At 40.3% G+C, this 16,315-nt stretch overlaps 1 protein-coding gene across 2 annotated transcripts in view; it reads left to right on the top strand.

Annotated features, from left to right (window-relative positions):
• The first annotated feature begins 505 nt into the window (after positions 1-505).
• Positions 506-16,315, top strand: part of TLL1 (tolloid like 1) — a 281,852-nt gene continuing 266,042 nt past the window's right edge. For both annotated transcript variants that reach the window (XM_081250937.1, XM_081250938.1), the window contains exon 1: positions 506-1,326. In XM_081250937.1, the coding sequence (XP_081107063.1) occupies positions 1,158-1,326 (169 nt within the window). In that variant the 5' untranslated portion in view covers positions 506-1,157. The remainder of the gene's footprint in view (positions 1,327-16,315) is intronic.

The raw sequence follows: 16,315 nt of genomic DNA on the forward strand, positions 1-16,315 counted from the left end.
TTTGCTTCCCAAGTGTTCCTTCCAACTTCCCTTCCTGAGCCCGCGTGAGCCACAGCGCAGCCCTTGGCGAGGTCTTCGCGTTTCCTGCTGCTGCAATCTGTAACTGGATTTTGGATATTTTTTTAACTGCAGTTCTGAGGATCTTAGTTCGTAGCACAACTTTGTTGCTTGGGGGACTTTGAAAGCAGTTTCCTTACCTCGGTCGCGGGGGCCCAGACACTTTTCCTCCCCTCCGGGCTGCACCGAGGCGAAGGCAGCAAAGGGGAGTCGCAAGCTCCTTGTGTATTGGCGGGGAGAGGAGGTTTGAGCCGAGTTGTCACCATCCCTCGCCCACCCCCGGTCTGGCGCTCTCGGTTGGCACGTATATCATCTATTAACTGCTGTTCCTGGACGCAGTGCATGATATATTCATTTTTATCTTTAGTAAATTATAAATGGAATTCTCGGCGCGCTCGTGTCTGACTGCTCGTGTAGGGCTACCGAAAGGAGGCGGAGAGGAGGCTGTGGCCCGGATCCTGACCCTGATTGTATGAATAAGTAAGCAGGATGCAAGTGATTGGGTTAGATGCTGTGAAGATTTTTTTTCTTTTCTTTTCTTTTCTTTTTTTTTTTTTTTTTTAAGTTAGGAAGAGGGTAAAAAGACAGCCGGGGGTGGGGGGGGGGAGGCAAACAGTGCATCCCCAAATCCTCCCACTTTCGCCCTTCTTGCAGCCAGTTGCCGTGCTGCTTCTGCGGCTTTTAATGTCTGGCGGCTAAGGGATGTCTGCCCCCCACCCGCGACCGCGGTCCCCACTTTCAGCTCAGACGCGCTGATGTGCAGACGGGTCTCGTCCTCCCAGGGCGGCGCCGGGTCTTGGGTGCGGGACACGCGCGGGGCCTGAGCCCGGGAATCTGGGAGCCTGAGCCCGGGAGCCTGAGCCTGGGGCAGCCGAGCCGTTGAGCCGCAGGAAGGACGGCCGCGGGGAGGCAGCCTGGCCGCGCGCCCTCCCGGACCCGCTCCGTACCTGCCCCCGCCCGCCACCTAGCCCGCGCCGGGGGACAGGCCTCCCAGCCCTCTCTCGGCCCGACGGCGCCCCATGTCCCCAGACACCTGAGCGCCGGCCGCGCCGAGGAGCCTCCCACGGGGACAGCCACCGGTGCCCTTCCTCGCGAGGAAGATGGGGCTGGAGACGCTTTCCCTGGGGATGCTCGCGTGGCTGGTGGCCACGGGGGCTGTCCTCTGCGCGGAGCTGGGGGTCTGCGCCGGCCTCGACTATGACTACACTTTCGGTGGCAACGGAGAGGAAGAGGCGGAGGCGCTGGACTACAAGGATCCGTGCAAAGCCGGTGAGTGCCCTCTCGGGGCGAGACGACGGGGGCGCGGCTGGCGCTGGGAGGGCGCCGGGTCTCACCTGTCTCCTTCCCACCCCCTCCCCACCCCGAGGGGCCGCGCCGCCTCCTTTGCCGCAGCTCTGCGCCGGCGGGACCGGGTGCCAAGCTCTGTCTCCGAGTTTGGGGACCTCCTGGAGTTCCTACACCCCCATCCCCCACCCCCGCCCCGGCGCGGCGTGACGAGCCGCGGACGCAGCAGCCAGGGCTCTGAGTCCAGCGCCCGCGGCCCGGCGCTTCTACGGCGGCGCCGCCCTGGTGCCGGGCGCCCGCGATCCCGCGCTCGGGCGGGCGGACTTCACGTCGGTACACCTTCGCCCCCTCTCGGCCAGGGTCCTGTGTGCGTCCCAGGCGACAAGGGGATGGCGACGCCCTCCAAATCTCCCCCGCTGAATGGATTCAGCGCATTTGCCCATTTCAAGAAACCTTAAAATCACTTCCAAGTTGCCGTCCCATTTAAACTCGTTTCTCGCCCCCACACCCTGTTTGCACCCTGAGACCTGCGGTGGGACCGAGACGCCCCGCCCGGCCCTTCTCCCGCCGCCTGAGGTCAGAGTCACACGTCCTGGCCCCGAGGCCCTGTTCCACTGAGTTGAGGCCGAGGTGAACCTGGGTCGGTGGACCCACCATTCACTTTGCGAGGAAAGTGATCACGAGGGTACTGGGGCCGATTAGGTGAGTGTCTGTAAGCAGAAGGCACGTTCTGCCGCATCTCAAGAGGAAGGGAGGGCAAAATCCCCAAAGTAGCTTTGCCGCTCCGATTCTGTGCGGATGGTCTGCATGCGATGTCTTCCTTTCCTTACTAGGTAAACCTCTTTTGACCTCTCTTGGGCCTGAAGTTAGGAAAGATGTACGCAAATGAAGGGAAATGCTGGAAATTCCCTTGTTAACTTGTACCTTTGATGGCACATTGTTCTGACAAGGAGGGTATGTTTGTGACAGGGAGCATATGTGCTCACGTTATCAGATCTTTCTTGGTGCACTCTTACTGCACGTAGTTCTTCAAAACTTGGAGTAGCTTAGCAGAAACACGTCAGTCTGGAATTCAGAATTCTGATTTAATTCAGTTTTGCTTATAAGTTTCCTCATCACCTTTAACACTCAGTCTATCCCACCAGAAGTTTCCTAGGCCTTCCTTGATAGTTTAGAGGGCAAGACACCTTTCTGCTGTGGTTGGGCAGCCAGAACTCAGTATACAACTCCCTAAACCTACTTTTTATTGAGAAATTTGTTTTGAATAATGTTTGCAACTGGGTGAAAATTGAGGGTTTTCTTGTTTTAGGAAAGGTAGAAATAAAGTATATTATTTCTAAAGATTGTCTACGAAAACACCTATTCTGATGCTCTGTTGTGTGAAAGATTCAGTCAGCTACCAATATAAGAAAATCAGGGCTTATCTATACATTGACCTGATTTCAGGAGAATAAATGTAGTTTTCTATACACATTAAAGTAAAAGCTTATGCTTTAAAAAATCATTAACTTCAAATATGCATATATTATAAGAAGTATCAAAAGTTAGCTAATTCATTTTCAGAAGTTATGTTGTTTCAGGCTTATCTTAACATTAGAAGTTGTATAGAAGAAGGTTCTGTGAACATGTGTGTTTTTCTATTTAAGAGTGTTTGCAATTTTACAATTTAGTTGTACCATGTGTATTGAAACACATCTCAAGCATAAATGTCTATTTTCCTCAGCACATAAACATCCAGGCAAGATAAAAACAACAACAACAACCTTAAGAGCATTTACTTTTATTTTTCCTTTACTACTTTTTTTTTTTTTTTTTTTTTTGCGGTACATGGGCCTCTCACTGTTGTGGCTTCTCCCGTTGTGGAGCACAGGCTCTGGACGCGCAGGCTCAGCGGCCATGGCTCACGGCCCTAGCCGCTCCGTGACATGTGGGATCTTCTCGGACCGGGGCACGAACCCGTGTCCCCTGCATTGGCAGGCAGACTGTCAACCACTGCGCCACCAGGGAAGCCCTCTACTGGTTTATTTTTGAACAGAGCTGTTGAGGATAAAACAGCAATAAAACTAAATTTGAATGGATTATTATTCTATTATTCTATTATTATTATTATTCTCATATCATTTCTTCCCAATTTTTGCGTACAAGAGGCAAACCTGTACATGTGTGTAATGAAAGAGACATAAGAATGGCCCAAGTGGAAGACTGAGAAGTATGGACAAAATCTGAGATCACTTTTAAATGATCAACCCTGCTTTTTTAACTTAGTGAAATGAAAGGCTTTAATTTACCATCTTGACTAAAGATCAGCAAAATCTTAGTCCCTCTTTTTGGCACTGTATAAGACAAATAAAAGTAATAACAGGGAAAAATTAAATAGTGCATTGAAATCCCAAACAAGAGTCAAAAAAAGGTCACTATAATAAGAAAGATGAAGACAGATATGTGAAAGATAGCCCAAAAGCAAGAGGGGTGCTCTCCAGACTCCAGGATACCTTTGATCTGCCCTTCCCCAAGAGCAGAGTGGAGGGCATGGCCCAGTGAATAAGGTGCTCTTCTCTAACAGGGGTCCTAAGGTTCCTGAAACTATATAGTGGCTTGATGTCATAGTGACTAGCATAGCTTTATGGTTTCAAAGCACTTTGACTACATGATTTCAGCTCAATGCACAGCCCAAATAGTGGAATTTGTTAATGTTACCATTACCCAGATAGGAAAACAGTTGCTCCATGAAGTCAAACCCATTTGTTAACGTTACCCAGAACTTGATTCCAAGTCTTCTTACTCAAAGTCTGCTTGTATTAAACAATTACACTGTATTCTTAGCTGGCCTTTTGGAGGCCTTCCTTGAAATGCAAACAACAGAAACTTGTCCAGGTTTATCTGAGTCTAAACTAATAGAAGTGCAGTTACTTTCATTAACTGATATGAATGAAATGACTAAACATAATTTCATCTTTTCTAAACACAGTGAGAATATAAAGTCCTTGAGGACAGAGATCATAACTGATTTTTAATGTTTATCACAGGGATGGATTAACATTGTTAGATATCTGGAAAGTTCTCAATACTTTCTCATATCTATAGACTATTAATATTGATCTTCATCCCTCATCTACATCTCATTCTAAGCAAGATTAAATGTTACCCAAGTAGAAATATTACTTGTTAAAATTATGCCATCCTTAATATATTTGTGAAACAATATAACTTGTATGCCTTTCAAAACTCTGATTTGAAGTTCATGAAACTATAGGACAGAAAGGAAGACTTTGTGTTAATTTAACTTTGCTTTATAAATAAATTTTTGATATAAATAGAAGTAGATAAGTCAGTGTAGCACAGCCTCAGATGTAATTTGTATAGCCAAATTCATTAGAAGAGAAAATAGGTAATTCATCTCTATATATAAACAGACACAAATATGCAGATAATTCAAAGGAATGTCTGTCTTGCACATTAAGGTGTCAGCACAATACATAGTCATCTGAATTTGAAATCAGATTTCTCTTACTTTCTCTAGCTCAGAAGGGTCCTGAGGGATACTGAGAAGCTGATGCTGCAGGAGGTCATTCCAGAACAGAGACTAAGGTGTCCTGTTTCATTGCTGTACTGTACAAGTAGATGTTAATCTGAGTATCTGTGAATATCTGTGAAGAGCCTGGGCTAATTCAGTGTGCAAATTAATCTCTCAGATTTGTCTATAGATTACCTGGAAAAGCAGAGACCTGATAAATCAACTCTGTGTTCTCTCCCTACTCCCTACCTGCTTCCTTCCTCCCTCCCTCCCTCTGCAACCCTTCCTCCCTTCTTTACTCTTTTTGTATTTAAGGGGGTATCAGGAAAGCACAGGCAATTGGAAATATAATATCTAAAGAGGAAGATTGAATAAATTAGAATCTTGAATGATGAGTAGAGGCTGATAAGACTGATAAGGAAGTGTATCTTTATCCTCTTAAACAAGTGTGAAAACTCTGAAAAAAAGACTTCCCCACCTTTAATCTTCTGAGTAAATGGTTTATTTTTCTTGAAAAAAATCCAAGCATGATTAAAGGTCAATGACTTGCAAGGTTATATCTGTCTTTAGAGTGGCATATGCAAGCTTGTTTATATAGAAATAGGCTTTTGGTATCCTAAAGGATTATTCTTTCTGCTTTTCTTTATAACCAGTGTCCTAATGTCCTAGCATACTAATTCTTGGGGAAATTTTCATAAATTTATAATCTCTCAGTAAGATCTTGTCATTTTTTTGGTTCTCAGTGTTGTACTTTCTAGCTTCATTGGCAGCCTCCTAGGTATGGCATTTTAGAATTTGATGTTGAACCCTATGTCTACTTTATTCCATCATAATAATAAATATCCAAACATATATTTATTGCCTGGCACCTCTTTAGGTTGCCAAACCCTCATGTTAAAAATGTATTTCATAGAGCTGCTTCTCTTAGCTAGTCTCTTCTGTTTTAGTTTTCATTCCTCAGATCTTGATTTTTTTTTTTTTCTCCTCCTGCCTCTAGTGCCAACTCAGAGGTGGTCAAAATACAGTTTTTGCAAAAGGGATGGATAAGAATTCTGTATAGTTGAATTCTATTCATCATTTGCCAATAGTAATTCTTTAGCCCTTGTCCTGAGGGCCTACATTGATTTTTTTGGTCCACCAATGGCAGTTACTGTTACTAGTTAGGAATAAGATAGTTTTATCTTAAATATATCCTCTCAGTCTAAGACGGCTCTAAAGCTCCTTTTCGTCTGCTTGTTTACACAGTCTCCTGAGATCTTCCCACTTTTTGTCTCTGAAGAAGGTAGTATGCTTTACAAATTCAAAATTTAACTGGCATACCTTCTGTGAGGTAGTTCCTGTAATAATTCATGGAACCTTTATGGTTTCCCCTCAAGTAGGTGCTCTTTGAGCCCTCCTTTCTCTGTTTAGACCTCCTTAGCCCACAGAGGAACAGTTAAAACTGTGTAAGAGCTAGTGAAGGCTTTTTGAGAAAGTTAATATATAATTCCACAACTTTTCCTCTTGCCCTCATGATGGCTCACTTTTCTACAAAAGTCTAATATATACCATATATAGTTTCTTCTACAGAACACGTATTTTCTTCCCCCACTGTGTATGTATGAATCTGATTTTTGTACATCTTAGCAACTTTCCCTGATTTAAAATTTAGACTCACTTTTTTGTAGTTACCACTATATTCTTTGTAAACCTTAAGAATATTAGTCACATTAATGATCCTTTAGGCCTCTCAATCAGTGAGTGTACTGGACAGGGGTTAACCCTTCAATGTTCCTAGAACTCAGGTAGATAGTATCAGATGCTAGTGATTTACTATCATTAATTTTTTTTCTTTTTAGACTGTTATCTATTGTTTCTAATAGTATATTAGCACCATCTGCTTAAAATGTTTAAAACTAGGACCTTCCCTAAGCTTTTCTAACAATGCCTGGAAAAGATAGAGGCAAATAATCCATTTAAAATGCAATCTTGCACATCCTGCTGGGACCATCTGGTGTCTGGGGAGGTGGGGGAAGGGAGCTCTGCTGCTCCCCCAAACTGTAAGGAAGGCCCCCGCCCACAGCATTTTGAGCCCACAGTGAGGCCTGGGCTAGACCAGGGTTCAGGTGCCTGGCCAGATTCCTGGGGATATGAGATTTCCTCTACTAGGGGAATTTTGAGGACTCTTACAGCTCTTTCATGTTCCAAGATCTGGAATTAATCATGGACTTATCCTTCCTAAATTAAGGTGTAGAGAGTTCTCTCCCCAACCCTGGATACAATAGAATGATTTAGCAATGTGGCTTCGGTGGTTTATTTCCTTTAGTTATCTATTGAAGAATGCTACGAGAGGAGGAACATTAAAAAATAATTTATAGCCTCAAAGCTATGAAACAAATTGCATAGAATGTGTTCTTCTTCAGAAATCAGAAGTGGGGGCTCCTTGCTTATTTATTTAGTTCTTGACAACATCAGCCCTGAAAGTGGGATATTAACTATTAAATTTTGAGACATTGTGGGCTGGCGAATGGAATGCTTGCTTTGTCAGCTCCTTACAAAATGTGTACTAATCCTGTCAAGCTGCATTTGTATTAAGAAGTATCGTAAATTAGGTGTTAATTGAAATTCAGAAAGTGAACCAATGAGGTGTTTGTCTTAATCAGCTCTTCTCCTGCAACTTACATTTATAGTTTAACCTAAAATATTTGCCATTGACCATATTAAAAAAACACAAAACTTCTCAAGTGATAATAGTTCCAAAAAGTTGAAACCATGGTCAGAAGTGTTTCCAAATATACTACTTTTCGCAAAGCAAAATCTAATTTTATGTATTAATATGCTTCTAAAGCATTCATCTCAATGTTTGAAAATGACATTTCAACAATTTCTAACACACTGCCCCCTTTTACAAATCAGGGAGTCATTACAGAGGTGTAGACACAAACCATATGTTTACTATCAGTGTCTTCTGTGTTGATCAACTTCCTATTGATGACACTTAATTTGTGTGATGAGGGAGGAAGATGTGGAATAGTTTTTGTATTCCTTACATTTCTCACTTTTGTTAAATTTCAGCACATGGATTGTGTGCCACGGGAGCACCTCGAATGGCCCCTAGCCTGGTGGTTGATATCAGCAGGTTCGGAGTTCTCCTTTGCCATGAATGGATTTGGAGTGTTAAGATAATCCCGGTCCCTGTGCAGCATTGGAACCACCTTGGCCTTAGTTCAGTCAGTTGACTATCCTGAAAGGATTGGAGCTCCATTCTTCTACCCTGATCTTTCTGATCCAAATACCTAGTAGTTGAAGTTTATGGTTTTGTGTTTTGTACTCAGATATTTGTGTTATTAAGTATCCCTCACTGCATGAAAGCTAAATCCCAGGGAAGAACATCATGCAGAACTAGAAAATAGCCAAATGGAGAAATTTCCAGAGAATAAATCCTTGGACTCCATATACCTCACATATCTAGAAATTGCCTTCATGATTCATGTCAAAGTAACATAGCTCATATTTTTACATTGTAAAAAGTCTCCTGGGGCTTCCCTGGTGCGCAGTGGTTAAGAATCCGCCTGTCAGTGCAGGGGACACAGGTTTGAGCCCTGGTCTGGGAAGATCCCACATGCCGCGGAGCAACTAAGCCCGTGCGCCACAACTACTGAGCCTGCGCTCTAGAGCCCGTGCTCCGTAACAAGAGAAGCCACCTCAGTGAGAAGCCTGCGCACCGCAACGAAGAGTTCTTCCCACTCGCCGCAACTAGAGAAAGCCCGCGCAGCAACGAAGACCAACGCAGCCAAAAATAAATAAATAAAACAATGCAAAAAATACATTAAAAAAAAAAAAGTCTCGTGTCTTCACCACATCCCTATCAATTAACATTATTGTTAACCCTTTTGGACACATGAGGAAACTGAAACTCAGAAGGATCCAGTGTCTGGTCTGCCATCCCAGTTGATAAACAGTGAGAACTTGACCCCAGGTTTGGTATGTGATGCCTCTCTTTTTATGAATCTCCTTTGCTGGCTCTCCAGTCAGTACAAACCTATTAAGACTGGCAATTGAAGTGATGGTGTTTGCGCCATGCGATTCATCCACTGTGATTTTCTTTAGTGAGGATAAATCTTGCCTTCAATGTTCTTATATTTTATAAGCCATATACTGTACTGTCAGAGTAAGGCTAATACTTTCAATTGTATGGAATATTGGTCAGGCCCTACTCCCTTTCAAGAGGGTATTTCCTAAGTGTAGAGTCACAAATGAAATACCTCAACTATGTGTAAGACAAATGAAAATGAATACGACTAATTCTAATAGAGATATATTTGAGTGCAAAGTAGTCTAGGGGAGAAACTGCTATATGTTGCCCCAAGTATATAAATTGTGACAGCAGGCTTTCCATGTTGTTTAAGGCAGGGGTTGAATTGGATTCGAGTAGAATTCAGTCGTTAGTGTCTTCTGCTTGGCACAGGCCCTGGCGTTTTATGTGGTACCCATTAAATTGTTTCACATTTTAGATTGTTCGCTGAGTATTCATTGAATTCCTGCTTATGAGCCCATAAAGAGTGTGAAGAACATCCTTTCAAATGCAGGCTGTTCAGGAAAGTGGTTTACAGTGTACATTATGTATGTAAATGATGTGTGAATGCCTTTGAGAAAACAAATATGCTGTAAGGATATAGTTAAATAACTTTATCTTTTCAATTCCAACTTGTCTAAAAGCCCTCAGGTCAAAAACTTGAAATCTTTGATGGCTCATAGAGTTAACTAAACTTCTTGGAACTCCAGTCTGGTTTCCTAAGAGTAGGAAGTCTGGCACATTCAAAATATATACTATGTGTAATATTTACTATATTACAATTTCTTAGAAGAAAACATATTACTGTTAGCAAATTATCATGTTGTCTAGGAGGAAGATTTTCTGCTTGTACTTTTTCTCTAACAAAGGATTAAGAATGAAACTGGTAAAACAGTTTTTCTAAACCTAAGAACAAGGGGAGGTTTTCCTTTCATATTTACTTTTTAGTCCCAGGAGAAGAAATAATATATATTTGGATCTCCATGAAGTATGGCCTGCAGGCAGTCATCAGGGAAAGAATAATTAGGATTTGCCACGTGGAATGGGTAACAGAAGTAATGACCTAAAAATCAGGGGCCTTGTGTTGCATTATGTTTCTATGCTCAAAGAGATTGTGAGCAGTTTGCTGGGGAAACAAGTGACCAAGAGTTAAACGCAGAAAGAAGATTCTGATTATAGGCTATACCTCCCGTGTGTCCCAGGATTTAAATGTTTATAATAAGAACAGATTTCTCGTGTATGTGAGGGTGGAATGGAGCATCATACACAAAGCTGTATGCTTCATAAACAAGTATCCTTTAATATCCCCTATTTCTGTATTGCATGATACCTGTAGCTTAGTGTTTTATGATAACATGTGTTATGTTACCCAATGATAGAATCAGAATTTGAATCCAGAATTCTGGATTCCATGTGCTGCCATGATGTTTCTTCCTTTTTCTTCTTCCTCTCCCTCTTGCCTTCCTCCTCCTCCTTGTTTTTCTTCTTCTTTTGGTATGAGGGCTTTTTTGCAATTTGGGGATGGCTTCAAAAATCATTTTCTTTAAAGATTTCAGGGAGGCCAGAATAGTGCATCTATTAAAATCTTGGGCTTTGGAGTGACATGGATATGAATTCTAATACTGGACACACCACATAGTAACTACACATAGTTTTACATAGTGAGTGGCTTTTGACAAGTTATTTACCACCTTTATGTTTCGGTTTTCTGATCTATAAAATGGGAATGATGTTATAATTCTCATGGTGTGTTTTTTTTCTTTTTTATAAATTTATTTATTTATTTATCTATTTTTTAATTTATTCTTTGGCTGCGTTGGGACTTCATTGTTGCACACAGGCTTTCTCTAGTTGCGGCGAGTGGGGGCTACTCTGTTGTGGTGTGCTCTCTTCTCATTGCGGTGGCTTTTCTTGTTGCAGAGCATGGGCTCTAGGCATGTGGGCTTCAGTAGCTGTGGCTTGTGGGCTCTACAGGGCAGTCTCAGTAGTTGTGGTGCACGGGCTTAGTTGTCCCGCAGCATGTGGGATCTTCCTGGACCAGGGTTCAAACCCATATCCCCTGCATTGGCAGGTGGATTCTTAACCCCTGCACCACCAGGGAAGTCCCTCATGGTGTTATTATAAGAATTAAATGAATGTGAAGTAAAAATCACTCTGGAACATAGTAAACACTGTAATTTTTATTCATAGCATAAATATATAGGAAGTAGAGGGTTTTCTTTAAAATTGCAACTGCTTACATGTAAGAAGACGATCTTTATAAAAACGTTTGTGAGATAAAGTTATTTTCTCTTGCCATATATAAAAATGTATTCATATCTCAAGTCCTCTAAACCTTAAAATTGAGTTTAATCCCTCAGACAGACCTTTTTGTTTGGAAATATATCAGAGGTAACCAATAGAAATATCTTCTATGTGTTGTTCTCCTGGTTATTTGCTCAGATGCCTAATACACTCAAAATATATTCACAATTTTCAATTCATATTGCCTAATGTGTGAGTAGAATCTTGTCTATATAGTCTTTCAGTAATTTCTGGTTCATGTTTTATTTGCCATATGAATTAACTTGAAGAGCTTACATACTCACAACCCTATGTTTACACAGAGTTAAGTTTACACATGGCTCTAAGCTACAAATATTCATAAATTCATCAAACCTTTATTGAACAACACATACTTACAGAAGTATGAAAAATGATACAGTGCCTTACCTGGCATAGCCTTAACTTTACCATTTGTAGGTAGATGATAGTTAATGTATAAAGTTTTTTTAAGTTTATTAATCACATATTTGTATGCTAAAGTTATTTCAATTTAGCATTTGCAAATCGATACTATTATAAATTATGATAATCAGAATATATATTCTTATAAATTTTTCCTGGAATTTTCTTTACTCATGATATATGAAGAATAAAGCTTTGTGGAGAGTGTAACAACTTTTAAGTAACTAGTTTGTAGACTTTGTTACTCGGCAGTGGGCTGGGATAGGATGTAAGCAATTATTTGGATGTAGTCTGTATTGGCAATCATGCTTTCCATTTATTCTTTTCTCAAATATCTTGATTTAAAATTTTCAACTTATTTTTGTCATATTTTTCCATACCAGAGTACACCTCTGTTCTCCACAATATATCCCTCCCTTAAATGCATTTAAAGGTACGTGGTTGGGCTTCCCTGGTGGCGCAGTGGTTGGGAGTCGGCCTGCCGATGCAGGGGACGTGGGTTCGTTCCTTGGTCCGGGAGGATCCCACGTGCCGCGGAGCGGCTGGGCCCGTGAGCCATGGCCGCTGAGCATGCACGTCTGGAGCCTGTGCTCCGCAACGGGAGAGACCACGGCAGTGAGAGGCCCGCGTACAGCAAAAAAAAAAAAAAAAAAAAAAAAAAGTACTTGGTTAAATTTTTCTTTGTTTACAAATTAGGAGAAGCAAAAGCAAACGATAAAACAGATTAAATGAATATCTAGATTTTTTTACTTACACTGTTCTACCGTGGTTTCAAAAAGCAAATGTAAGTTTTTCTTTCTTTACATAATTCTAAGTGGGTAGTGGTATGGCAATTGGAAAACAAACTGGACTGGTAGTTAAGAAATGTAATTTCTACTATTGGTTCTGCTGTTGTATTTTCACGTAATCTTTGGGACGTCCCTTGATTTTTCTTTACCTCAGTCTCTGAGACTTAGAAATCTCTAAGCCTGTTCAAGTCCCAAAGTTTTCAGAATCCTGGTTTCTCTGACATCAGAACAAGAGCTCTTCTGATGTGGTACCAAGAAATCTCAGGGCCAGTGACCCACACTGTCCACTCAGAGGAAAGGGAAGATTTTACACCTCTTCAGTGGTCAGTCTTGATAAAGCCTGAGGTTTCTCATGGTTCCAACCAAATCATGGCAGCCACCAGGTTGCAGCTGCGATAGGTTGTGCAGTTCCTTGACTTGACTTTGCCGAAACTGGCCTTGAAACCAATTTATGCATAATTTCCCACCACTCTTTTCCAACCTCAGTCCATCAGTAAAAATCTGTCAGAGTAGTGACAAGTTATGTGGGCATCACATATGTGCTTATCAGAGAATGTTAGTCTCACATCAGCATCAGAATTGAGTGTTGTTCAGTCAGATTTGTATGTTGGATGAGCAGAACATGGCCAGTGGATGGGAAAAATCCAATTCTTTCAAGTTTGAGGTCAATGTTCATAATGGAAAGAACAAGAAATTTAGGCAAGGAAATTGCAGGAAAGTTTTTCTGGCTTTAAGCATTTTTACTAAATACACGACATATTAAAAGACACATTATATTAATCGCTTATATCTGTCCTTGAAAACATTCTTCTGCTTGGCACAAGAGCATGATGCTAATTATCTTCATAAAAGTCAAATTCAAAAACCTCCAGTTTACTGAATTGTCTACTAAGGAACTACTCTTTTCATCATAAGTTAACTTATGTATATATTTTCTAATGAAGAGTCTCAATTCTCAACCAAGTCTTTACCAAAGGAAGTTTTCATTCTTGAGCTTTCATAATAGTAAAGAATGAACTCCAATAGAAATTAATAGCATGAATCTAGGTAATGTAGTTTAAAGAGCCCTGGATATTGTGTCAGGAGACCTAGGTGTAAGTCTTGACTCTTCTGTGTTTAATTACATTATCTTGGTCTACTTACTGAACATTTCTGAGCCTAAATTCTCTCATTTGTAACATGGGGTTAGTGATACTTAGTCCATAAAACATGTAAGGGTAAAATGCACAAGGTCTTGGTAAACTGTGATGCACCATACAGATGCAAATTAACACAACCAGTATTTTGCAACTGATATGTTTCAGGAAGATGCTTGGGGTGTACAAATAAGGTGTGTTCCCTTATAGTAAGGATTTCAGTATCTGCCAGAAAAAAAGCAACATGTGTTTCAATTATCAATATGAATGTGTAATAAACAAAATACTGTGGTAACACAGAGGAAGGAATTCATTAATTATATTTGGAATACAGAAGGCTTGTAAGGGAAGGTGGCATTTGAACTGAATCTTGAAGTCTTATAGTATTTTTCCTGGAGAAAATGTGGTGGAAAACTTTAGACTCAAATAACTAAATAAAAATTGAAGTTGTGAAGATTCATGGACTTTTATGAAAGGACAGTAAGTGGTAAATAATCTAACGTGGGCAGGGTATGTTAGGGTTTGTGCTTTGGCAAGAAATGATTCTGTTAGGTGCAATGTAAAGGATCTTTAATGCCTAACTAAGGGGGGTGAATTTGATCCCCTTGGCAGTGGGATGGGGACTTACTGAAGTTTTGAAGCAGGTCATTAGCTTGATAACAGCCACATTTTTTAAAGATAAGTGAGGATGTGAAGGATGGTCAGATATAGTTGCTGTAGGAAGTAAGGAGCAAGTGGGGGGAGGGAAACTTGCTGGAGTAAGAGTAGAGACAAGTATTGATGAGTGCTTGCATATGCACTGTGTCAGCAGTAGTAGAAAAGCGAGGTTCTATTTAAAAGACCAGTCAACAACTGGATGGCCTTGGGGTGGAGGTCGAGAGATATAAAGAAAAGGAAGAGTTCAAGATGATGTCTTCGTGGCTGCCTACGTGAGTGGCGTGAGAAACTGGTACAGATGAGCCACGTAAGAAACAGGATAAAAAACACATTTGTGTTTTGTAAAACAAGTAAGTTTGGATCTCTTTGAGTTGCACAAAATTTTTGATGTTTGTTATGCAGGTCTTGGCCTGCTGTTGTTCTTTAGAGGTAGATTGGTTATGCCTGGGCTTTTGTATTCTGTATTAACTTTGAAATCAACTCATCATGTCCCACTGTTTGGATTTAGATGAGAATTGCATTGAATCTATGGGTTACTTTACAGAGAATTATTTTTATGATATTGAGTCTTCTAATCCATGGATATGGTATATATCTGCATTTTTAGGCCTTCTTTAATACTCTTAATATTTTTATCACTAAAATTTCTTTCTTCATGTTTTGATAGACTTATTCACATATATTTTCTACTTTTGATGACATTTTGATATACAATTTTATAAAATTTCTCTTTTAAGTCATTTGCTGCTCTTGTGTAGAAATGTATTTGATTTCTGATGTAGTTAATTTTTATCCAAAATCTTTTCCAGTCTCTTATTAATTTTAATAATTTATCTGTATATTTTTCACATAGGTAATCAAATCATCTGAAATAAAAGTGTAGCTTTGTTTCTTCATTTACAATTCCTGTGCTTTTATTTAATTTAATTTATCTTGCCTTATGTGCTGATAGTCTTCCAGTGTTACATAGAAGTGATAACTGAGACCTAGCTTACTCTGTTCCCAGTTTTAAAGAGAATGCTTTCAATTAGTTATCAATTATGTTACTTGGTGTCTTTTTAAAAAATGGATACCTTTTTATCAGATTAAGGATTTCTGCCTTTCCTGAGATGATATAATTATCCTCATTTCACCTTTTAATGTGGTAAATTAGAATAATTGATCTACTAATATTAACCCACTTTGTATTTCTGAGATGAACCCAATTTGATCACAAGCTATCATTCTTTATATATCCCTATATTCAATTTGTTATTTAGTTCGGAATTTTTGTTTTATGGTCAGTAGTTAAATTGGCCTGAAACTTTTCTTCTTCTATTGTTCTTGTTAGGTTTTAGTGTCAAGGTATGTTTGCCTTATAAACACTCTGGAACAGTTTGTGGAAGATTGGAATTATTTGTTCCTTTTAATGTATTGACAGAGTTTCTCTTTGTTTCTGTTGGGTGTCTGGGAGTACTAACAATTCAGGACAAGTTTAAACTAAATTTTCTGCTTAAGTTTATTGGACTACCATGGTAATATAAATTTATAATGCAAAGCTACTTTGGGGGTGAGTTTTGCTTGTGAGATTTCAGAGGATATTAGCTTTTCTCCATTCTACTTAGGTTCAAGCTTTCAGAAAATCAGTTTTTGTGAAGTTACCTGAGGTGCTATGAGTCCCAAATTTGGGAGTCCCAGATTTTTGAGGGGTTATTCTATTATACTTTTCAGCTTGGGTGGACCTTGGACTGTGTCTTCTGTCCTCTGAGCCCTGCTTGACAACAAAATTCAGTAGCCATGTCAACCAAGCTTGGCACATGCCCTCAGTTAAGGGCTGGCTTTATTTAGTCTTCTGCTTATCTGTCTGGATTCCCTCCTTCACTCAGCCATGAAAATGTTTTACTCATGTTGTCATACATTCAGGGAGATTTTTTAAAGTATTTTATCTAGCATTTTTAGTTATGTAGGAAGCTCAGCCCCATAGTACCTAGTTTGTCATTTTGGCAGAAACAGCAGTCTTTAAACGGGACTTTAAAAGTTAAAAAGAACTTTAAAATATTAAACATCATCAGGACATTTTCTTCTAGATTTTAAAAATTATGATGATTAAATGGCTTTA

Source organism: Mesoplodon bidens (assembly GCF_964165515.1).
Source record: "Mesoplodon bidens genome assembly, chromosome: 1".
In the NCBI taxonomy this organism is placed as follows: domain Eukaryota; kingdom Metazoa; phylum Chordata; class Mammalia; order Artiodactyla; family Ziphiidae; genus Mesoplodon; species Mesoplodon bidens.